General features: G+C 41.5%; 1 protein-coding gene across 1 annotated transcript in view; it reads right to left on the reverse strand.

Annotated features, from left to right (window-relative positions):
* KSR1 (kinase suppressor of ras 1) overlaps positions 1–22,694 on the reverse strand; it is a 134,787-nt gene extending 112,093 nt beyond the window's left edge. Inside the window, exon 1 of the mRNA XM_075264889.1 lies at positions 22,109–22,694. Coding sequence (XP_075120990.1) covers positions 22,109–22,309 — 201 coding nt within the window. The 5' untranslated portion in view covers positions 22,310–22,694. The remainder of the gene's footprint in view (positions 1–22,108) is intronic.
* Positions 22,695–24,709: the final 2,015 nt, after the last annotated feature.

Here is a 24,709-nt window from a genome sequence, read left to right on the forward strand (position 1 = left end):
ACGTATTTATATATATATATATATATATATATATATATTATATATATATAAAAAAAAAAAGACAGATGTATTACACAGTTCATTAAATTGGCATGTACCGGTTTTTATGTAGTAAATTAAGCAAGAGGTACATTTTATAACTTTAAAAAATATGCAATATGTACATTTTAATGGAAATTTTTTTTCACCAAGGAATTAAAACACTGCAAAACTTGTTTGCCTGCGGTAAATTTTCATGCAAGAGGTTTGTTGCAGACAGTTCTGCAACTAAAAATATCTTCCATATACCTGAATCAGGTTATTTTGGTGGCAGGAACATGCGTTTCTGCAACCCCATTTAGATAATTGGAACAATCACATAAACTTCTGTAACAAATCTGCTGTCAAACAATCCTGAAGAACCAATGGTTGGTCAATGTATTCATTTTTTGTCCCTCTTCAGTTTTCCTCATTGTGTGCACTATGGTTAATTTGTAATCCTAACACCCTCAGTGGAGTGTGTTGTTTGGACTTGCATAAGCATTGCATTAGCCAGTCCAGGGATTCCCTTGTGATTTGGCGTAATTACAAGATATTGTGTTTTAAGAGTCTACATTTTTCATTGTTCTATATGGCTCAGTGGCACTAAAGAAAGTAGTCCTTGCTACATTGTAAGCAATGCATATCCACACTAGGTATTGAAGAAAAAAGTATGACTGACAAATACATTTGAAATTTACACATATGAATATTTATATTTCATACATGTTTTTGAGAAGAATATTGCATCATCAGTTTTTTGCCCTCAGTCCCCAAGCCATACACATTCTTGATAAGCTCAGGATAAGTTCACACCTGTGCTCAGTCTCTGTTTGGGTTTTCTGTCCCCAAATCTGCTTTAAAAATGTGGAGAGAAAAGGGATTCATCCTTCTCAACAGGACAAGAACCAAGGAAACACTCTTTAAAGAATGGCAGGAATAATTTAAAATAGCAATGTATTTAGGAAAACAATTGAATTTACATAAGCTAGCAGTATTGATAAATTCTTAAGAAGAGAATACCCATTTAAAGGCTATGTACAGCTCTCATATCTTTACAACCATATAAAAAAAAAAACACCTTAAATTTAAAAGAGATCTCCAACAGCTCAGAAGCAAGTTTGCTTAAGTAGGCGCACAAGAACAGCCCATGGTTGTGCCCCTGAGTTGGAGGTAAATCCTGCCATTAAAGGAGAAGTCCTTAGTCAGGACAAAGCTCAACAGTTTAATAGTGAGCTCTTTGTGGGCACGATACTGACACCACTTCATCTGGAGGAAATAGTCTACCACTTTTAGACCAAAATCATGGGGGATGGATGAATACAGGACCTCCACATCAATACTTGCCAATAGTCCTATATATCCCACTGTGACTTCCTACAACTGTCTCAACTGTTCTGTAGTATTGTGTACATAAGACGGTAGGGCTGCTACAAATAGTTTGAGGACCTTTGTCTATGCAAGTCCTTACCTTCTCACTGATGTTGCCAATACCGAAGACAATAAGTCTCCTTTTTAATGGTCTAAGACCCTTATGGATCTTAGGTCAGCAGAAAAGTTGAGTATTGGATTGAAGGGAGTCAGTAGTCATAATCAAACGAAAAAGAATAGTCTACCCTCTTTTACCTCAACGAACAATTGTTCGAGTTCTGAGACATACTCATAGGTCGAATTACTCAAAAACTCATAGGTGTCTTTATATAATAAGAGGATCTCACACATTTTATGATTTGTATGTATTTCCATCACGACTGTATGTCCATCCTTTTCAGAGGGTTTTATTATAATACTAACATCTTTTTCAAGGCTTACTAGGGCATCCATCTCTTCCCTAGTGCAGTAATGAAAAGAGTACTTTGTCTTCAGACCTTTGATGTCTTTAAACGCTAAGTCCAAAAATACACAAAATATTCTCTGTGCATGCATACATGCATACTGTAGAAGATGGGCAGTGCAAATTATTTAATGAACAACAATTATCATGCTTTTAGCTTATAACACATAATATATTTCTAAGTATAAAATGAAACTTTTAGATCGCTGTACTGTTACATGTAACTTTATAGACACCGTTGCTGTGTTTGTAAATGTAGTCAAATATAAGATCATAGGGATCAACACTTCTTCATAAACAGGAGACATAGTACCATGAAATTCTTTAAGACATCCCTGTACAAATCTATGGGAATAACTAACACCATACAAATCACAGTGTACTTTAATAACAGTATGTTATCTCTGGCGTTCCAAATGAAACATGGCTGCCTTTAGGCAACATATGTAACTATTATTAGAACTTCTGCTTTGCTTATCTCAACAGAAAAATATTTTAGTACTTTTTTTTATTGAAAAAGGGTGCAGCTAAACAGTGTATTGCATTGTTAGGTGTGAACCTCTGGAAATCACATGAAATAAATAGACTGTATCAAGCAAAGTAGAACCATTTTTCAACAAGAAAATAGTTTTACTCCCTAGAAGAGCAACTCTAAGAACATGTTAATTGGTGAAAGACAGTTAATAGAATATCTAAAGCTAGATATTGTGGGAAAGTTAGCTCAGAAGAAACAGTGGTGAGGACTCAAATAGTCAAGACAGACACAAGACACAAAATATGCAGCAAACTGGTTTATTTAGAAAAAAACAGGAACATAAATAAACCTTGACTTCAGGCCCAAAATGAGAAAAACAAAATCCAGCTGTAACTTCAGGCAAAAACAAAATAAATACTTGCTCGTTTGAGAAACTACCCTGTTTCCCCAAAAATAAGTCATCCCCCGAAAGTAAGACATAGCAGAGGTTTTGTTGAATTTCCTAATATAAGGCACCCCCCGAAAGTAAGACGTCCCCCAATAATAATAATCTTTCTGCGCAAAGATTGTATGAAGAAAAATATTGCAGCCGGCTGAACACTGTGCGCGATGTTCCGTGTGCACAGGTATGCCGCTGCGATACATTGTATCCACTGTTCCTGCTGCTGTAGCGGTAGGATGAGCTGGGAGATGCCCGCTGTGCATACACTAAGCATCGTATGCGGCGAGGGGGTCCACTCTTCCAGCTCACCCCACAGCAGCAGGAACAATGGATACAACGTACAGTATCACAGCAGTGGCAGCAGCTGGCTTTCCTGTACACACGGAGCACCGCACACAGCGTTCAGCCGGCTGCAATGTTTCTCTTCATACAGTCTTTGCGCAGCAAGCACATCTCTGTAGCACGGTGGTGGCAGCAGCACATAAAAATAAAATAAGACATCCCCTGAAAATAGCATATCTTTAGGACCAAAATTTTATATAAGACACTGTCTTATTTTCGGGGAAAGACTGAACTGATAACCTAATTATATATGTAGCTTACTTCCAGCCACACAAACAAAACAGGAGCAATTTTGTCACACTGGACTGAGGGTTACAGGACAGAACTACACAACTTCTTTCACTCCATGGAACTGCCTTGCAATGCAAGATCTGCAGCCTTTTCTGGCCCAGTAATGAGCCAAGGATTTACACCTACATACAGCTGAAAGCTGTGAGTGTAGGTCACAGTCCTACACTGACTGCAGAGTGTAACCTATGCCCCGGGGCAGGGGCGATGACGTAAGTCATCAGCAACTGCAGTCTGAAGGAGGAGGACACCCGGCGGCTCTTCATGGGACTTCAGATAAGTATAATTTTGTGTGTGTGGGGAGGGGGGCTACTGTGGAGCATTTAATACTGTGTGGGGAGGAATTTCTTCAGTTTTTTTAAAACTATATTTCGGCCCTCCAATGGTCTGAGAGACAGTGAACTGGCTCCCTTTTTAAAGGGTTGAGAACCCTGGTATAGACTAAAACATTGCTATGTGAAAGTAGCTTAAGGCAGAAATACAGACAGGTGGATAAGAAAGTATTATGGCATGTGGGGGTGAGGCAGGGACGTGACCATTCAATGAGGTGAAATGCTCCATAGGCAAGAAAACTTTGCTTTTGCAATGAGATTAGACCATGCATTGCTGAGAACACATTTTCTACATTCAAATCAGAAAGGAAAATGTATTCAGAATTTTATATAATCTACCTAAAGATGGTAATATCAGTTATTATGTGCCCTTCCCACAAAATAAAAAGATGTTCAGAAATGGGAGCTAAACATACATTAATGATACTGGTAAAAGTATTTATTAAGATCACATCTAGCACTATGTAAAGTAACACAAGCTGCTTAGCATATAGGATGGGGCACACACTAAGCCTGGGCTATACATCATCTGCCATGAGATTCTTGGGACAAGTGGTTCATGTAAGGCGTCATTTATACAAACATCAATTTACACTAACTTACTAAAGTACTGTTACCAAGAAGATAAAGAGTACAAAAAATATAAGTACTGTTTAAAGTCCTAGAATCCAGTCTGAACGATCTCAGTTATATGGAATCCTACCATACACAAAGTACAAGCAAACGTCAAGCAGGATCCTAAGGTGTATAAAAGTAACAATATTTAATTAGGTTCTATATAGGAAAATGTAATCAGCACTAGTCCCAGTGCTAGGAGATCGCTACTTTCCTAGAGGAAGATAAATGTATTTCAAGTGATAAGCCTGTTAAACAAAAATGCTAAACATGTCAGGATTTGTCAATGCAATTTCACCCACACACTGAAATATAATACACCACTTTAGTTGTTTGAACATGTCATTTAAAAACGGGTGGAAAAAAGAAGAAACGAAGAATCGTACTGCAAGAGATATGAACACAAGCTTCAGCGCTGTACTGCAACAAATTGCTCATTTACTACATGGAAATAAACCCTCTTACATGTCATCAAGCCACAAAAGACATTCTATAGACATTAACACAGTGCTGAAGAGCGTCTGGGGAGTCCATAAAAAAAGGAAGACTAAGGGATAAAATACTATACGATATTTCTAAATCTAGATATATACAAGTATTATTCTCGGTTTGTGGAGGAATAATAGAATAATATGGTCTTAAATACAGGAAGAGTACCCCTTAAATGGCAACAAAAAATCTAAACACGTCCCTTTTATTTATACATGCTTTGATCCCCAGGAATATAACCATGTTTAAAATTTGCAGACTTAAAAGTTAAACATGTTTACAAACATAAATATTAAAAATTTTGCAGAGCTTTAAAGATTCTCATCACCGAGGCCCAGTTCACATCTGCGTTTGGGCCATTCCGTTCCCCTATCCGTATGAAATATGCAGAGAGAAAAGTCCTGCAAGTAGCAATTTTCTCTCTGCAGTTTTCATGAAGAAACAGAGCAGAAACCACATGGACCCCATTATAGTTTATGGGGTTCGTGGGTTTCCTTAGGTAACCACCATTGAATATTCGAAGTGTTTAACCCCTTAGTGTTCAGTCGATTACACGCATTCCTATGCCGGTGAGGTATTCAATACTACTCGTGCGTGGTTAAAACAATTTTTTTCCTGATCAGTTGCCAATGGATAAGCATTAATGAAGGAACTTTCTATGGTCTGGAACATGTCAAAATCCCAACTATGACTTCCTTACTGTGGACAGGTTATCAAACAGGGACAGTGCATGTATGAGAAGCTAACCCAACCACAGCAAGGAAATCATGACTGTGCTTCTGACAAGTAACAGAACATAGAAAGTTCCTGCATTCATATCCACTGGCAACCGATCAAGCCAAACAACCCTCATTACTAAAATGGTTAGAGAAAATCTTTAAAATTCTGTAAAATTGTTATTTATATTTGCTACAATGTTCCCCTACAATGTGAAAATCCCTTTACATCCCAGTTTTGTGTTTGGGATTCCCACTTCCATGGCCTCCTAGCACCCTTGAACAGCAATTCATATCTTACAATAATACTTACATGTATAAGTAACTCAATTATGCACAACTATAAATAAGACACAAGGAGGTCACATTTTACGAAGTGTGTTGGAAAAGTCAATGAGTAGTAGGACTTACAAGTTTACAATATCTTCAACGTTCAGGTCATGCAAAGTACCTGCAGAATAAGTAGGGATATGATGTTCAGCTGAGGAGTTATGATATATTCACATGCAGCAAAAGTCTCCCATTCTTCTAAATGGGACTTGCAGAAATCCATGCACTTACCACAAAACTGCCCTATTTAGAAGAACAGAACTGATTTTCATTTCACCTGTATAAAATCTGTAGTGTGAATATATCATCAAGGTGACAGAAACTTAGTGTCAAATACTAAATGAAAAATAAAATGGGCTAGTTTTCTTTCCAATGTCCCTTTATCTCCTCAGAAAAGTAGCTTCCCCCCCCCCCATAAAAAAAAGCAGCGGAGAACCCCAGAGAGTCACCAAATAGGAACCTGGCCTAACACTTTAGACAGGATGCTGATTGACCAACCAGTAAATGAATGACTTTCTGGTGTAAACTGGCCATTACAATAGATGAAACTGGCAACACATGTTCAAGAACCAGACAAAGGATGAGCAGTTTTTTTTTAGAGATTTTCTGGTTCTATTATCTCAGAAAAAGAAAATCTGAATGGCTTTCCAATAGTAAGGCTAGATGCATGGGACCGTGTGCATGTGCTGGATGATATCCAAGAGGGCGCCATATGTGCTTTACACCACATTTATTAACTGTTTAAGACACTTACTGACAATTTCCAAGCCTTGCAGCACAGGTGGATAGCACATTGTGGGGCCTGTCATGAAGAGGAGTGTTGGTTAACCATTTTTGGGTTCTTCCATCATCACATATTGAGAGCTGAAATAGCCCTATTTTTCAGTAGACATGGCTCTTTGATTAACTTTTATTACCACTTTCTGGAAAGGAATAGAATCGCTGGATCCTTATGTGTGTTGTACTCATTTTTTAAAACTTTATTATTCATAAAACATTTTGAGATGGGGGGGGTTTAATATATATATATATATATATATATATATATATATATATATATATATATATATATATATATATATATAACAATTTTTCTTTGTTTCAACAACTATTTTTAGTCCCCCTAGGGGACATGAGCCTGCAATATTCTGATCACTAACACAACACATTGTATGACCTATGAGTGTGCCTATATTTAATCTAACAGGCAGTCTATTAGGCCATGCCTTTGATGCCGCTTAATATGGATATACTGAGGAAAGACCTGCAGGCCTTCATTAGGCCCCCAGGTGCCAGGTAAAGGCATCAGCACCCAATATTTGTGCTCTCATAGGTGTCAATGCCTAGAGGAGGAAGCCCCCGCCTCAGAAACCTTTTAACTGTCACGGTCATTATTTACTGCAGCATTTTAAAAGTTAAATAACCACGATCAGCAGTTTTCCTATCCCCTGCTCCACACAGCATGGGACACTCCACAGAACTCCGATACAATCGACCTAGAAAGTCATTTTCATCGGAATAAGGCCCATTGGTGCCAGACGTAGAAAATCTACACAATGGTTACCAATGGTTTAAAATGCAACACTGTAAGCCAAAAACGCACCAACATTTTGTGGTCTTTTTTTGTCTGTGTCTAAAGACAACTCACAGATGGTGTAAACTTAGACTAGACAGTCCAACAATTCACCAGATTTCTCATTCAGCATCAGCCACTGATGAATCATGTGTATTTTAACTCATTAGTGACCTGCATATAAATCTTTTACGTTAGGCATTAATGGGCCTTATTCCACTGTAATTGACTTTATATGTCAGGTTTTTTTTACTTTGAAAAGGTAGTAAAACTTGAAAAACTATCAAACTTTGGTATCAATTTAATTGCATTGATCCAGTGAATAAATCACATTATTTAAGCTGCTCTGTGAATAGCCCAAAACATCATAGCACAAAAAACAATGTCAAATTTATATTCCTTTCCATAAAGACTTAATAAAAGCTAATCACTGAGGTGTATCTATGACAAAATAGTGCCATTGAACAATACCACTTGTCCTGCCATCATACAGCTATATTGATAAAAAAAAAAAAAAAAAAGAAGATAAGGATTGGTCATAAAGGCCTAAAAGAAGCAAGGCCCTAAAGGGCTAAAATGGTCTTTTATAAGTCTGCATGGTCAAGCTTAGACAGTGCTAGTAACATTGCTGCAATGTTGGTATGTACAGAGTGGAAGCTGTCATCAAGGGTAAGGGTGGGCCAACACCATATTGAATTCCAGCATTACCGATGGAGGGCGCCACAAACTTGTAAGTCATTTTCAGCCAGGTGCCCGGATACTTTTTTAGTTTATGTTTATATTGTGTTATGATAATACTAGTAATGGGTTAATAACTAGCTGTCACCAAGCCACCACCCTCAATCAGCAACTGCTAGTTATGTAGCCCAGTTAACATTATGTTAAGAAAAAAAAAAAAAAAAAATTAGGTTTATGAAGCAAGGTTGTTCTTCATGATAGCATAATAGCATTGGAATGATAGCCATGTTATGATCAAGGACACTGCATGCCATTTTATACAATACAGCTTAAGGCCGGGGCCCCACATGGCAGAAAAAAAATCCAGTGTTTTACAGTCACTGTGGTAAAGCACTCGCAGCGGAAATGCTGTGATTTCCAAAACCATCACAGTTTTGGAAACTGCAGCATGTCAATTATACCTATGGAAACACTGGCGGTTTCCCTATAGGAACAAGTTTGCACTTTTTTGCTGTGAGATGCTACACCACAAAGGTTTTTCCTAGATATAGTTTGATATGAGGCTTTAAATGAAGGAAAAGGTACAATGAATTAGGTTTACCCTTAGTAAAGTACCGTATTTTCCGGACTATAAGCCGCACATAAAAACCGACGATTTCCTCAGAAATCGTAAGTGCGGCTTATAGTCTGGTGCGGCTTATATATGGATGGAAGCGGCGGCAAAGACTGCGTGCCGCTTCCATACATACATAAAAGGCACCGTAAGGGTGCATTCACACTACCGAACGCCGACGTGTATCACAGCCGTACACGCCGGCGTTACAGCAGGGCTGCCGGACACTTCCTATTCATTTCTATGGGAGCAGGCATGCCTCCTCTGCCTCCGATGTTCCGTCCTTCTCCTCCGGCGCTCGCTGATAATGGCCGGGGCGCATGCGCAATATCATAATGCTTCTACTGCGCATGTGCCCTGGCCATTATCAGCTTGCGAGCGCCGGAGGAGGACGGAACATCGGAGGAAGAGGAGGCCTGAATGCCCGCCCACCCTACACCGCTCGGTAAGTTTCACGTTCTGTCTCAGGCTTTTATTTTAAAACGGGGGGGGGGGGGGGGGGTAGTTTAACCTAACGTTTACGGTTGGGCTCTATCAGCATGATTTTGCTGATAGAGCCCCTCCTCGCCTGCCGAGCGCTTCCAATAGAAGCGGCTGGCACGCGGGGGGTTAAGCGGCCGCTGGCAAAGTCTGCCTGCCGCCGCTTTCAATAAGATATAATGCGCACCGGACTGCGGCTTATAGTCCGGTGCGCCTTATATATGAACCGAGACGGACTATAAGGCGCTCATGGGCAATGCGGCTTATAGTCCAGTGCGCCTTATAGTCCGTAAAATACGGTAATCCTGTCAAGTGGGTGGATCTATGGGTTAACATGACGTCTAGGATTTGCAACATCTCGCAACTTTTACTGGACATAAACATGATTATACATACTGCAGTTACAAGTAAACTAAAGGGAGTGTCTATTTTAGACAACCCTTATTGTAGATAATACACCGATGAGTACCTTCCCCATATCAGATCATGTTATTTATTGACATACATTTCATGAATCGTATCCACTGAATTACCCATTTATACACATTTACTACATTATAAACCTTGAAAAGACTAGGGACAAATCTATATGATAACCCTAGAAAATACAATATGGTCTTCATTAGTATTGCAATGGTTGGAGAGTCCCAACTGATTTTAATGGCACAGTACTGACCATAGCCTTTAGCAAAGTGAACAGCAGAAATGAAATGTGTCTTTGATCTTATTTGTGCAGAGGAAGTTCTGCTATTTATGAGACTCACTCTTCCTCCTTCATAGGCAGTGTATGTAGACGAACATATACACACCCAGGTGACTAAACAGTTCAGCACAGCACAGAGACTAACTGTATGTAGACATCCATAGTCATTATTCTTACTAACGTTCAGCCTATAGCTATCGGCTCAGAGACCCTCCAGCTTATGTACATATTATATTGATAAAGAAGGCAAATTAATTGTTGCTTATTTCCACCAATAACCAACTTGTAAAATCAATACCTCAATAACATATGTAAAAAAATACCAAACCCTGACCATCCTTTATGACCAAAATCTAATGTTTATAGCACCAATGTAAAATTTGTTCACTTATACCAACTCTGCAAATATTATATAACCATAATGAGTCTGATCTAATGTAGTTATTTCAGGCATTTATTCCCTGTTGCCTTATATTATATAGAATATATACCTTGCACTTTATTTAATATTAATGTCTGTAAAGTGCTGCGTAATATGATGGCACTATACACATAAGCAGAATAAATAAATAATATATACTACACTACCATAATTTTATATCAGCTGGGTATACAGAGGGTTAAAACCCCAAAGCCAATACAATTAATAGAAATGGGACAGTTTAAAAATTGCTAAGTAACTTGAGACACATTGGAGGGAAATTCTGACAACAAAAAGTAACCTAAATTTAGAAACTGTCGCTGTATGCTACCTCTCAGATCAGAGACTAAGTGCAAAGGGAACTGTGCTTCACTTCCTGTAAGTAGAATTGTAACACCAAAAGAAAACTGCAGACAGAGGACTAAATCACTTTCTGTACACATTCATCTATAAGCAAAGATTACATCTGCATATATGCTTCTTTGCTGTGATTAATTGGGGAAAGTTCATGTATTTGGCTGCGATAGAAATGTCTCGGCAAAAAACGTGGCGTTTTACATAATCTGCAAAGTGTATGGGATTCTGGCAAATCCCATTCACACACATTGCAAAAAAAAAAAAAAAAATCTGCAGAGGAAATGTTGCAGATTCAAAAACCTTTTTGTAACTTGCAGCCGCTTTCTGTATAGGTATAATAGGGATAAAAAGTCTGCAGAGGAAATCTCTGTGAGAATCGCAATGAGAAACGCTGCAGAAAACAAGTGATGCGTTTGACTCCAGCTCGCTACATGGGGCCTTACGCTTAAGCAGTTTTCCAGGATTGTCGTGGGTCGTCATTGCTAACATGAGCTGGGGACCTGTATACAGAAGACCAGAGCTGCTAACAAAGCGTAACATTGTAAAAATCGCCTGTTTATCGTAAGCTAAAGCCTACAGAGTCTAGAATAAAAACCGCACATACAGTGGGGCAAAAAAGTATTTAGTCAGTCACCAATAGTGCAAGTTCCACCACTTAAAAAGATGAGAGGCGTCTGTAATTTACATCATAGGTAGACCTCAACTATGAGAGACAAAATGAGAAAACAAATCCAGAAAATCACATTGTCTGATTTTGTAAGAATTTATTTGCAAATTATGGTGGAAAATAAGTATTTGGTCACCTACAAACAATCAAGATTTCTGGCTCTCACAGACTTGTAACTTCTTCTTTAAGAGTCTCCTCTTTCCTCCACTCATTACCTGTAGTAATGGCACCTGTTTAAACTTGTTATCAGTATAAAAAGACACCTGTGCACACCCTCAAACAGTCAGACTCCAAACTCCACTATGGTGAAGACCAAAGAGCTGTCAAAGGACACCAGAAACAAAATTGTAGCCCTGCACCAGGCTGGGAAGACTGAATCTGCAATAGGCAACCAGCTTGGATTGAAGAAAACAACTGTGGGGGCAATAATTAGAAAATGGAAGACATACAAGATCACTGATAATCTCCCTCGATCTGGGGCTCCACGCAAAATCTCACCCCGTGGGGTCAAAATGATCACAAGAACGGTGAGCAAAAATCCCAGAACCACGCGGGGGAACCTAGTGAATGAACTGCAGAGAGCTGGAACCAATGTAACAAAGCCTACCATCAGTAACACACTACGCCGCCAGGGACTCAGATCCTGCAGTGCCAGACGTGTCCCACTGCTTAACTATATAATAACTATAATATATACTGCAACAGCTATAAAAAGTTATTTAACTTTTATATACTTTATGTAAAATGTTGTTCAAAGATAAGTTTACACTTCCTCAACCACATGTAAGCAGGGCCGCCGATAGGGCAGTACTACCGCTACTGGCGTCAGGGGCCCGGCCAAATTGAAAAATTGGGGGGGCCCGGCCCCTGGCGCCAGCAGTCCAAGGGCTGGATTGGGGGACGGGGACCGATCGGGGCCCTGACATTTCGATCGGGCCCCCTGCAGTGCCCACTGCCCAGGCCCCAGGTCAGAGGAGGTTGTTTAAGCCAGTGTGCCGGGTGTGCCGCGGGGAAAGTTCCCCAAACGCGTGCCAAGATTGGCACGGGAGACCTACTGTACATTGCAGGCACAGCAGCCAGTCCCTGCTTGTAAATGTAGACGGAGCGTCCTTACACTGCTCTGCTAGAGCTCAGGTGTAGGACACGCCCCCTTCTCTCCCTGCCCACCAATCAGAGATGAGCCTCTCACTGCACAGGATAAGGGACCTGCTGCTACACGTGAGGAGCTCCTGCCGTCTGCAGCCCAGAATAGGAGAGGAAGCTGAACAAAGTGAAAGTAAAAGAAAACACCAGGTTAGTAACTATTCTTATTAATGTCAGGCATTTGGGGTTATTAATTTAGTTTTAGTAACTCCATGTGCCTCACATTAATAGCAATTAACCCCATCATGTCCCTCATATTAACCCCTGTGGCTCACATAAGAGTTAATAACATGTGTGACATATGGGGGTACTATATAATGAAGATATTTACTTAATTATTACCTCCATATGTCTCACATATCAGTGTCCCTTATGTAAAGCACACAGGGGGTTAATGTGAGGGACATGATGGGGTTCACTGCTATTAATATGAGGCACATTGAGTTGTAACCTGTAATATACATGACCAAACTTTTTATACACAACTGTGGATATAAGTACAGACCTATACATTTCTAAGGACCCATATATACAGCCATTCTTTTTGTGGCTGTGTATCTGGGCCAAATTGAAGAGCTGAAAATTATAGAGCAGGTCCTATATCTGTCCTATACATTCCCTATATCTGTCCTATACATCACCTATATCTGTCCTATACGTACCCTGTATCTGTCCTATATATACCCTATATCTGTCTGCATTTGTGGCCCTGTCAATTAATTTTTAATGTTTATATCAGTGAAAACCACATGCGTGCCACTTGTATGCAGGAGGCGTAAGGCTGAGGCCCCACGTTGCATAAACGCAGCGTTTTTGTTGCAGATTTTGCTGCAGTTTATTTCAACCAAAGATTCAACCATTTAGAATCTATATTATTAACTATATGTATAATATGTACTGTTTTAGTGTCATTTTGTGCCATTTTGGTTGGTGGTGTGCCCCGGGATTTTTGAAGTGTAAAAAGTGTGCCGCGGCTCAAAAAAGGTTGAAAATCACTGGTTTAATTGTCGCAAAATGAAGTAGTCTTAAAATGGTGGGGGGGGGGGGCCCAGACACTTAGGCTGTATGGGGCCCCAAAATTCCTGATGGCGGCCCTGCATGTAAGACACTCTATATAACAACTGTGTGCTAAAACTATATCAGAATTGTATATTTAGTTCATGCAATAAATAAGAATTCCTAAAATACCATAGCAGAGAAAATCACCAATCTCACAAAAGAAGCAAATTCACAAGACAAAATATGGGCCCAGATATACTTTCAATGTCACACCGAAATAAACAAAGATAACTTCTGTCATACCACGTTTTATTAGAGGCTGGATTATCAGGGTAATATTCCCTACGAATGAACAATATTTTTGCATTATGGTGACATATGAAGGCACCACACGGTGGCACACTGAACACCTACAGCTCTATCGTATGAAGCAACTGGAGCTCCTTGTACTTCTGTACGGGCTTCATGCATAGGTACTATGGTTCTACAAAGATATGTGAATCGTTTCTTAGTAACTTGAGATACATGTATTGCTTGAATTACTTATTACTGTATTGGCTTTACAATAAGGCCGGAATGCTTTACAATGGTGTTTAACAGGATCTTAGCATAAAAACAAGCAAGACTAACAGTTAACCTGGGAGGAATAAGCCAGCTGACATCTCTTAACAAATAACTAGTTGCTCTGGGTGGAAAGGAACTGGTGACAAATATTCCGAACCACTGACATATCAGCTAGTATACAAGGCATTGTGCTTTGGAGTGGCTTTACAGGCCTACCCACTCAGAGTCATCATATTCTAAACATTTTTAGCGAGAACACACGTTCTCCATGGTATCAAGCTGCCCACTCTGCAGAAAATAGATTCATTAGCATTGTACAGTTGCAGTCTGCCAGGTTTACAGCGTACTTGGCAAACCGCACAAAGGGGAAATCCTTTACCTTAAGAAAAGTTATCAGCAACATCTGAAGATATGGTTCAACGAACCAAGTAGGGACTTTCTCAGGCATCACAGAAAATAGTGGCCTCTAATATGCGAAAGGGAAACTCTAAAACCCCATGTGCAACTGCTACTTTCAGATGTCTTATATAACGTCGTACTTGCCAAAAGCAAATGGAAAGATTACTGACATGTGGAAAACTGCAACACAGCAGACAAACGAACAAGTAACCAAAACCAAATGCAATGAAATTACACAAATTACACATTGTAGATACATGTGAAATATTTAGTATTACACAATATAGAATAGAATCCAGACCAAAGTACCATACTAAAACAGTGGGGGTTCTTACATTTAAGACAAGAAGCTTCAAGGGCTTTTCCCATGAACTTAGAAATATGTAAATTTGCCTTAGCCATATGAAAATAAAGTTGCATTTTTTTGAAGATATAAATAATTTAAACACTGCGAACATTTTTCTCTAAACCATGTTTGTAGTGACAGTCTTTTCTCTTGATAGGTTACCAGTGGATATGACCATGAACGTAGGATTTTTTTATGTTTTGCAGGCCACAGGATCAGGCAGGGATAGTGCGTGCTTGAGAAGCCACTATAAAGATGTCATGGCTGGATTTCTGATAAGTGGCAAACCATAGAAAGTTCTCGCATCCATGGTGGTATCCCTTTTCAACCTATGAAGGCTAAATATTGCAAAATTCTTTAAGGCTGAGGACCCACGTTGCGGAAAAGCAGGTTTTTTTCTTGCAGTTTTGTCAGCCAAAGCCAGGAGTGAATTAAGCAGAAGGTAGAAGTATAAGAGCTTTCTTTACATTTTTCATATCCTTTTGTGGCCATTGTTGGCTTTGCCTCAAAAATGCAACAAAATCTGTAACTTTTCCACAAAGTAAGGCCTCAGCCTAAGGCCCCATGAGATGTCCCGCAGCAAAAAAACACTGCGGGAAAAACTGCGGCAGCAACACATTGTGGTTCTTCCTGCAGTGCTTTAGACAGAAAGTTCACAGAGGTTTCCTCTGTGGACTGTTACAGTTATACCTATTGCGAAATTGCGGTGCTCGCACTATGGCTGGGACCGCAATTTCGCGCATGCGCAGTACGTTCGGCAATCTTCGCCGAACAGAGCGTACTGCGCAGGCGTCCGACAGAGACGCTGAAGAAGCAAGGGGAGGATACAGAAGACCAGAGAGGCGGCGCTGTGGTCGGTTTTCGAGCTTCAATGGGGACGCCCCCATCGCTGCAAGAGAACTAATTAGCATACCGGTACAAACCGGTATTTTGAACGAACGGCGCAGCGGAGAGCACTTCCAAAGGTAAGAGATGAATAGCCTATTTAAAGGCTATTCCGACGTGTTAACTAGAAAAAAATGTGTTTTAGTGGTAGAATCCCTTTAAGCACCATTAACTTCATGGAGTTTTCCATTTAAAGACAGTCTACATACATAATCACAGCACCTTATATACTGTAAGTGAACTCAGCACTGTAAGGTGACCACATACTGCTTACTATTGGCATAAAGGCTGTCCAGTGATGTCAGGTGATGCTAAAACATGACAGTGACTCACAGACATGTGCAGCTTCTGTAGTTACGGCCCCATTTTAGCTTATAACTATAATGCCAGTTTTCATCAGGGTTACAGCATATATTAACTTAGGCAAGCATAAAGAATTGTGAAAAAAAAACCTAGATCTCATATCATGAGAGTTGTCATATGATGAGTGTATCCACGGAACAAGACAGCACATGAAGAATCACAAACTTCCATTGATTCTGAGCAAAAGTATATTGGAACGCGCAGAGTTTACTGGTCTACACCAGGATGCAACACAGATTATAATGTGTATATAAATGTAAATGTAATGTAAATAGTGTATAAAGAAAAGCCAGACTAATTGCTATAGAGTTTAGGAACCAGTTAGCCTACTCCAGGTGCCAAAATGACTTTCTTAGAGACCAGGTAAGGATTTACAAGGGTACTATATGGGCGTCATAGTCGGAATCTTTACTACACTTTATACTAAAATCCTGTACAAGAGGCCAAAGGCTAAGAAGTCTGTAGAAAATCCGAAGGCATATAGGCTAAAGAACCCAATACACTGCTAGGCAGTAGAAGTTATTACTTGTTGGGGGGGGGGGTATTATTACCATGTTCATTTCTCTCCATTTTCAGCAGCACATGCATAAAACAAGCAATCAGATGACCACCGTACGTCTGCGCATTGCTTGCCGATTGGCAGCACAAATGGCAATTATTGTGAGCAAGCATTTCTAGGAAAGTTTGTTCCGGATACCATGAATATGGGGGTTTGTAATAAACCCTTAAAGGTGACCATATACTTCAGATGGCTGACAGCTATTCCTCCCAAGTCTCCCATAAACATGTACACACTTATGTTTTCAGTGGTCACAGAGAAATAAGCCACTGCCACATTCTTCTAGCAGTGGCTTATCTCCCATGGCAACAAAGGATCTAACACGCCTGATCCTTCTTTTCTCCAACATCTACCTTCAGAAAAGAACGGAGACATCTCTATACAAATAACCTAATTGGCTGCTCATGTCTGCCATTCATCTAATGTGTAAGAGCTCCTACATTTGCTCCTAGTTTTACTAAACCCTCAATAGACCGTCTTAAAACTGATACTAATATCAGCCATATTTAATAAAAACTGACTAAAAACAGTATAAACATCTAGTGAGACAACATACAATAAAAGTTATGTTCAGAGAAAGTATGTGTGACCACACCATAGATAAGCATTTAACAACTTATAAGTAATGTGCAGTGATGTCATCGAAAATGTCTGCGTTTTACAAAGGTCACAAAGTGCAGAAAAGAACTTTGACTCCTCAGTTTCGAACCACCAGTATCTTGGTGTACACTATATACTGGCACCATAATGCCACTTATGGAGATGTTTTATATAAAATTATACATAACCATACACAGTATAGAATACTTTCATAATAATTATATTAATGCACTGTAAACTGGATTCACACCTGAGTTGGAGTCTCTGTAGGAGAATCTAATACAGATTCCGCTTAAAATCAGCAGGTTGCAGTATAAAATCGGCAGACAATGTGCAGACCCCATTATAGTCTTTTTTTAGCAGACATGGTCTCTTTAGTTCGGGTCCCCATGTGAAACCTAGCATAAGTGTAACAATATACTGTATTACCTGCATTATATCAAACAAAAAAGGGAGTGGAAAATACGGATTATTTACTTGATAATTTCCAATGTCTGGTACGGTTTGATAGGTTTAGCCTGCAGGAAATGAAACATGTATGCTGACTCTGCCAAAATGGAAAACTATGCAGTCAGGCACAGGACTAGGTGCAATCTAGGAATATAAGCTTCTGTTTCCCTAAATGTAACAAAAGCTTATATTGTCTATAGACAATGACGTAGGCTGCAATCTAGAGGGAAGACACATTACAAAGCTTTTATAAGGTTAAATGTGTGGCTTGGCTGGGCTAGCTTTAAATTCCACCCAAACCACAAACTAAACAGTCCCTCTAATTAGCTATTTCCTTTTCAGAACTGCAATCCCTGTAGTTTTAGTGAGTATATCATAAAAACATGTGAAACCTGTCCAACTGCCTTACACATACACTATGAGTAAAGCAAGACCAAGACCCAGGGAAACGTCATCCTGCCCAGAAACCTAGATTAGCCTATGGGGAAAACAAAAAGGAGTCCTAACAGGTTCTGACAAGGAGTGACACCTAACAGACTAAGACAGGTGCCAGTTTCTCAGATTGTAAGAGAATATAAACTCCGATAGTGGGCACATCAAATGTCCACAAAGCCAATAATACAGGCAATTTACAAAAATGAATATGTTCTGTTTCTAAGGAATAAGCGCATAGTACAGCATGTGCTGGAACCTAACAAATAGGAAATCAAATCAGAGCGCACAGTACTTATCCATAACAAGGCCTTATGCATAAAGACTGCATTATAACAACCATGTCTCCCTTTACAATTTCAAGCTCTTCAAGGTACCAAATGTATTGCATAATCAAATATGTACTATATAGTTCTAGGCTTAAAGGGGTTGTCCAGGTAAAAAATTATTTTTTAAATTGGCCATCAATAACAATAGGCTTATCAATAACACATTATATTCACACACACCAGTGAAGACAACTAGAATATCTGCCCCAATGGTAACATCAGAATTATAGTGAATTTGTGGAGGCCACTTATTGCATGGAGAGTGTTATTTAGAAACAAAATATTTTGATGCCACACATAGGATACAAGATTTTCACTGTAAAACAGCAAAGCTGTACAACACAAACGTTGGATACTCTAAACAGATAAAGCACAGGTTGTGGTGTGAACTGCATCAAATAAAGCCAAGTGCAATAAAGGACTATCTTATCCTATCCTACTTCCTACTAATATTATAAATGTGAAAGTTTGGATGTTTGTGTGTTTGTTCCTCAACCACACAAAAACCGCTGAATGGATTTGAATGAAATTTGGCACATAGATAGATTGTAACCTCGATTAAAATATAGGCTACTTTTTATCCCGGTAAATGACATGGCTTCGTGACTGTTGTGAATTTATGTTCACATACTATATTACACTGCTCCTGCAGCAGCCTTATTTCAGGGCCCATGGCTGTTATCTCTCTATGTAAACACACGCTAACCTTCAGTGTGTATACACATTTGCATATTATCTGATCTGCTCCAGACAGTGCAGACAAATTGACATGGGCAAACACCTTTAATCCAAATTGGCAGTTTGTCAATTTTAAACATGCCTGGAAAAAGAGAATCTAATTTGTTGCAAACAACGACAGCTATGGAAGTAGCCAGAAGTCAACAGAGTTCTCCTCAAGCGGAGATGAGGGGGATCATCGACACCAGCAACACGCTCATTATATGGCTTACCAGTGAGCTGCTGAGATGCTGAACCAATCACGGGTACAGCGGGAGGAACGAATTCAGCGACAGGCCAGCTTGAGAGCTGCCAAAACGCTGGAGCATGTGGATCAACAACGCCAACAACATGCTCATTATATGGCTTTTCGGCGAGCTGCTGAGATTCCGGAACAATCCCGGGCACAACGCAAGGAACGCATTCAGCGACAGGCAAGCTTGACAGCTGTCGAAACGCCGGAGCAGGCGGATCATCAACACCAACAACATGCTCATTGTATGGCGTACCAGGATATATATACATATATATGTATATGCGGATCATCCACTCCAACAACCCGCAGATGACGGGGGCAGAGGCTAGTATTCAATCAAGCCAACAAAACACAACATTCATCCACATCAAAATTCAATGAACATTATTTCACTTTAATTCAATCTGTCCTCTATTGGACAAAATTCAGAAGTTACCTAACCAAAAATGCTGTGTAAAGAGTACCTTTCACATCCTCTGGCACCCCTGGTATTATATATCACTGGAAAGCTGACAGTGCACTGACAGCTTTCCCAATAAGCGTCCATGTGCAGGCGATATCAGTGGCATTGTTGTTCCTTACCGCTCAGCACTGAGATCTCCGGCACCCAGGTGTAATTCAGTGCATTGTCAGCTTTCCAGTGGTATATAAAACAGCTAGTGCCAAAGGATGGGACAGGTCCTCTTTAATTTAATGCACCTTCTCACAAACTGTTAGGTGAATGGGAATTTCATAGGTTGTACCTTACACTAGCCATTCGAGTCTCCATCCCAGATTCTGCTTAAAATTGACGGAGAGAAAAGTCCTGTAAGGAGAACTTTTCTCTCCACTAGTTTCAGTATAAAAAACCAGGTGAAAAACCATCAGTTATAGTGTATGGGGTTTCTGCATGTAGAACAGTTTTGTAAGCAGACAGGGTTTCCATCTTTTGTGTTCCCATGCTGAGCAAAACCAAAAAGGATTCTGTCACCAGGTTTATGCAGTAAAGTATCCTAGTTCCAGTTCTGGGTCACTTACTGAATGTCTAGCTGTAGTTTTTCTAAAATAGTTTTTCTAACATCACTGTTTATCTGCTGTAGTATGAGCTGAGAGTTGTGTGACTTGTTACAGCTCCCCAGCTGATTGACAGCTTCCTCCCTACACTGAGCATAGCAGTAGCCAGCAGATTAAGAATCTTGAGCAGGACTTTGGAGTTGGTAGGCTCCTATTGTTCCTCAGTACAACTCCAACTCCTTCATAAATGTCTGCCAGTCAGAAGCAGTAAAGCGCCTTTAATTCATTAAAGAGCTAGCGATTGAAGTCCTATGAATGTAAATATACAACAAACTATGCACCTAAAATGATACAATATCAATAATTGAATAATATGATTAAAAAATATTTGATCAAAATTGGCCACAACTCCACAGATCTGATAATAAGGACTCTGCTCCGGCTGCAACTGATAAGGTGTGAATTTATGGAAATATACCTTTGTGCAGGCCGGAGCTTTGTGTAACGTGAAACAGGCAACAGGGAGAGGTGCAATTGTAAGCTTTTGACCAGATGTAGGGAGCTTTATTCATCCTCAAAGGATCATTTACCTGAATTGGTGTGTCTTGGTCCACCACTAGGCCCCATCTGAAGTCTGAGTTGGCCAAGACAGTAGAGTAGAGCTGTTATGAGCCACTTGGGATTCTTCACTGGAAGTATTACAGGTGTCAGCTCTACTGCACAATGACAATGCGATAACTAGCCAGCACAGCCATAAACTACCCAGGAGACTGAAAGAAATACTGCAACAGGTACTGCTGGTGACCACGGCTACCAAGCTTATTGTGGGTGCAGACTCAGTGGTCACTGATGCAGGAAGTAGACAACGGAGAAGGAGTCTCAGAGCAAGCTGGAGGGTGAATGCACAAGGACAAGTGGGACATTGCATTAGTGGCTGAGCCACTGGACTTTTATAGGTTTACCAGAAATATTGTCTGTTATCAGGGTTTCTGTGATTTGAGTTGCAGACATATTAAACTAGTCACAGACTATCCTATCTTGACTTTTCAGACCACAGAAAATATTTTCCCTCTACCCCAGTGACCACCCGAAGCTAAGGCTGTAGGTTACAATGACAATTATTTTTTGCACATCCAGCCCAGTGGGTATTCCTCAAGAATGGTGAAGTCTATCGGCCATGATGGGCATTACACTCACTATATCCTATGTATACCCTGTCCTATGTTGGGGGCTGCCTATCACAGACTACATAGCCAATGTCATGTCCTATGTGGGTAAAAAAGAAAACGCAGAGGCTGAGTGTAGCCATGACCTGTCAGCAGGGCACACAGAAAGGACTTGTCATGTAAAGTGATGGAGAGCACCGTCACCTGTCACCAATAGCAGTTCAGGCCTTCTAGCTCAAGCTGGCCCGTCTAAGGCAGAGGAGGAAATAGCTGTGGCCGCAAGCATTGCAGCGTCTGATCTACCGCTAACCACACTGTCAATTACACACCATTTCCTATCATACGGAAATCACCGTGCTGCATGCATTAACCCCTCCTGCACCAGACCCAGGTGGAGATGTCGGCTAGCACAGGGTTAACTGCACTCTTTACCCCTGTCATTGCCTGTGCCTGGATGCAGCAGGCAGCACAGGGGGCAATGCCTTATCCTGCATGCCCCCACTAGCAGTCAAGTTGCCCCAATGTGTCACCCACCTCCAGGGTCCGGATCTCCTGCTGCGTGAGGTCGTTAGAGGCGGCACACTGTGTGCGGAGTCCCCGCAGGTTGGACATGGAGATGTCGATCATATTCTGGATGAGCTCGCAGTGCTCCCGGGCGGACAGGGCCAGCCCGCTCTCTCTGCTCCCCAGCCCATCACCTGCCGGCTTCTTGTCTAGCAGCTTCCGACTCTCCATCTTCTCGGCATCGGCGCAGCCAGGGCAGATAGATTATACAATGACAGCGACCTCCTTCCCAGGCACAGCTGAAAATGTACGATTAGATCGTACAGAGTGTGTGTGCAGGGCTAGCCATGTAGCTGTAGCGATAGGTAAAGTAGCGATGTGCAAGGATAAAGGTGCCAGAACACCGGGCATCAATGCAGGGTGGGGATTAGAGAAAGTCCGTCCAATCCTCGTCACTCCCCCAGCCTTGCGATGGAAGAAAATGCACGGACCAGGGAGGGAGGGGGTCACGACCGCCGACTTATTGTGATTCCATAAATCTAATAATAATGATAATAATGGGGAGGGGAGGGATCTCCTGACAGCAGCACCTCTCAGCACTCGCCGATCGCTTCCCCCTCTCTGTGCTTTTTTAATGTCAGGCAGAGCTCGGGTCACAGGCAAGGGATTGTGGGGCTTGTAGTCTTAGCAGCAGATCACATGCAAGCCGGCTGGCTGCATAAGCTAGCTGGATATTGAGCGGCTATGTGTGCATGGGAATCCCTTCCCCTCAGCTGGCTTACCATTCATTGGTGGCTCAGGGAGGGGGCGGGGCCGCCACAGGCTTATCTGGGCGGGGAAGTCCTCTTGGTTCCCTGCCAGCACAGACAGAGCAACTTCCTTTGCTTTCACTTTCTCACTCTGCTTAACCCTCGCCCTGCCGCCTTTCAACCACATACTATGGAGCAAGCTCAGGAACAGCAGCACCATCAGCATCTCTTAGAGCCGCTGCCACACAAAGTAAGTCAAAAAGGGACAGCATTGTTAGAGTCACTGCTCCAGGAGAGCAGAGATTCAGTCCAGGCCAGCACACTGCCCCACCATGTCCCCCTCCTACCTGCAGCAGGGTTAAAGCCCCCACACGTGGAGCAACCTGCACCTGTAAAGGGAAGGTGGTTAGGTGAAAACAGCTTCAGCCATCGGACACTGCTGCAAAAAGGGCACTGGCCCAAAAGGCCAAGCAGACCAAGGGCTTGTTAGGCTCTGGGGTCAGTGCACAGCTGCCAACAGATAGCCAGACGCAAATCGCTTCACCTCCCCCTAGCCAGCTACAAGGTAGCCCACTCTCCACACTCCAATCCACACTCCACAGCCCACTCCATATTTACCCCTGCACTCCCCTGCCCAGTATGCCACAAACCCAAGGGAGGCGTTTAGTTCAGGCTCAATAGCCAATGCCTCCCAGGCGAACTCAGTGCTGCTTTGCCCAGGCCATGGCGGTGGGGAGTTATCGGTGGGCAAAAATGCTCCTATAATGCCCAGTGCGCCTAGACTCTCCAGAAAGTCCACTAGGTCCCGTGACTCCCGGCGCAGCTCTTACAGGGTGTCTGAAGCGTCCATTAGGTCCAGCACCTCACCACATAATACTGTAGTAGGAGTTCCTGCCGCAGTCAGCATAGGTCCCTCAGCGGATCATCCGCTGGGAGCCTCCTAAATCAGCATAGTGTGAGGTCTCGGAGGCAAGGCAGAAGGCGTCATTGTGATGATAGCATACTCCTCTGGCACATCCTCGAGGGATTCACACAGAGCTAGAAGGGCACATGGCCATGTGGGTTCTAAGAGTCAGAGAAAAGAGCCCATGACCACCCTGGAACCATCGGCAATAGGATCAACGCTGCTGCAACCACCCTCGAACAGTGCACATCCAAACGTCATACCAACCGGTGAGTTGACTTGTTCACAAGCATGGTCTACACAGACCTCAACTGGCGGGGATATCTTGGATATATTTAAGGCTATGTTGTTTAAACTGGAGGGGAGGGCACAGTTTACACTAAGCGAGGCTACGCCACAGCAGGATAAGGACTTGGTGATAGACATGATGAAGGCAATGCTAGAGAAACTAAAGACAGCCTCCCCTCCTAAGTACGCAATGGGTTTGCCTCGCATCTACCAGAAAGTTGGTTATGGAGTGATACATTTTTCTGTGGAGTGGCACCGCTGGGCACACACATGCCAGAGGAAGTGAAGGAAAAGATTATAAAAGGGGAATTCTTGGATATATGGTCGCTGATATCTCAGGACCAACCTACAGTGGATAAAGAGCAGGTATACGGGAGAGCATAAAAAGCCTAGAGTGGCAAAAACTTTTAACAATTGGATACAGGCCTTTGACACGTTGTCATGTATACTTTGCCAGGTAAAGCCGGAGAAGGCACCTGAGTTGTTTGTGTATCAGAATACCATTCTCTCAGCCTATAATGTGCATGCTGGAGGTATGATGAGGAATTTCGGCGGCTCTTGGCACTGTGCCCAGAGGTGGGATGGGCCTCTAAAGCTACTGACATATGGATTCAAATAATGATGAACCCCAAGCTGGCAAGGACTGCCTTTCAGCCGGCAGCCGCTGCAGGAGCATGGTCGCCCGCAGCG

This window comes from Leptodactylus fuscus, chromosome 2 (assembly GCF_031893055.1).
Source record: "Leptodactylus fuscus isolate aLepFus1 chromosome 2, aLepFus1.hap2, whole genome shotgun sequence".
NCBI lineage: Eukaryota > Metazoa > Chordata > Amphibia > Anura > Leptodactylidae > Leptodactylus > Leptodactylus fuscus.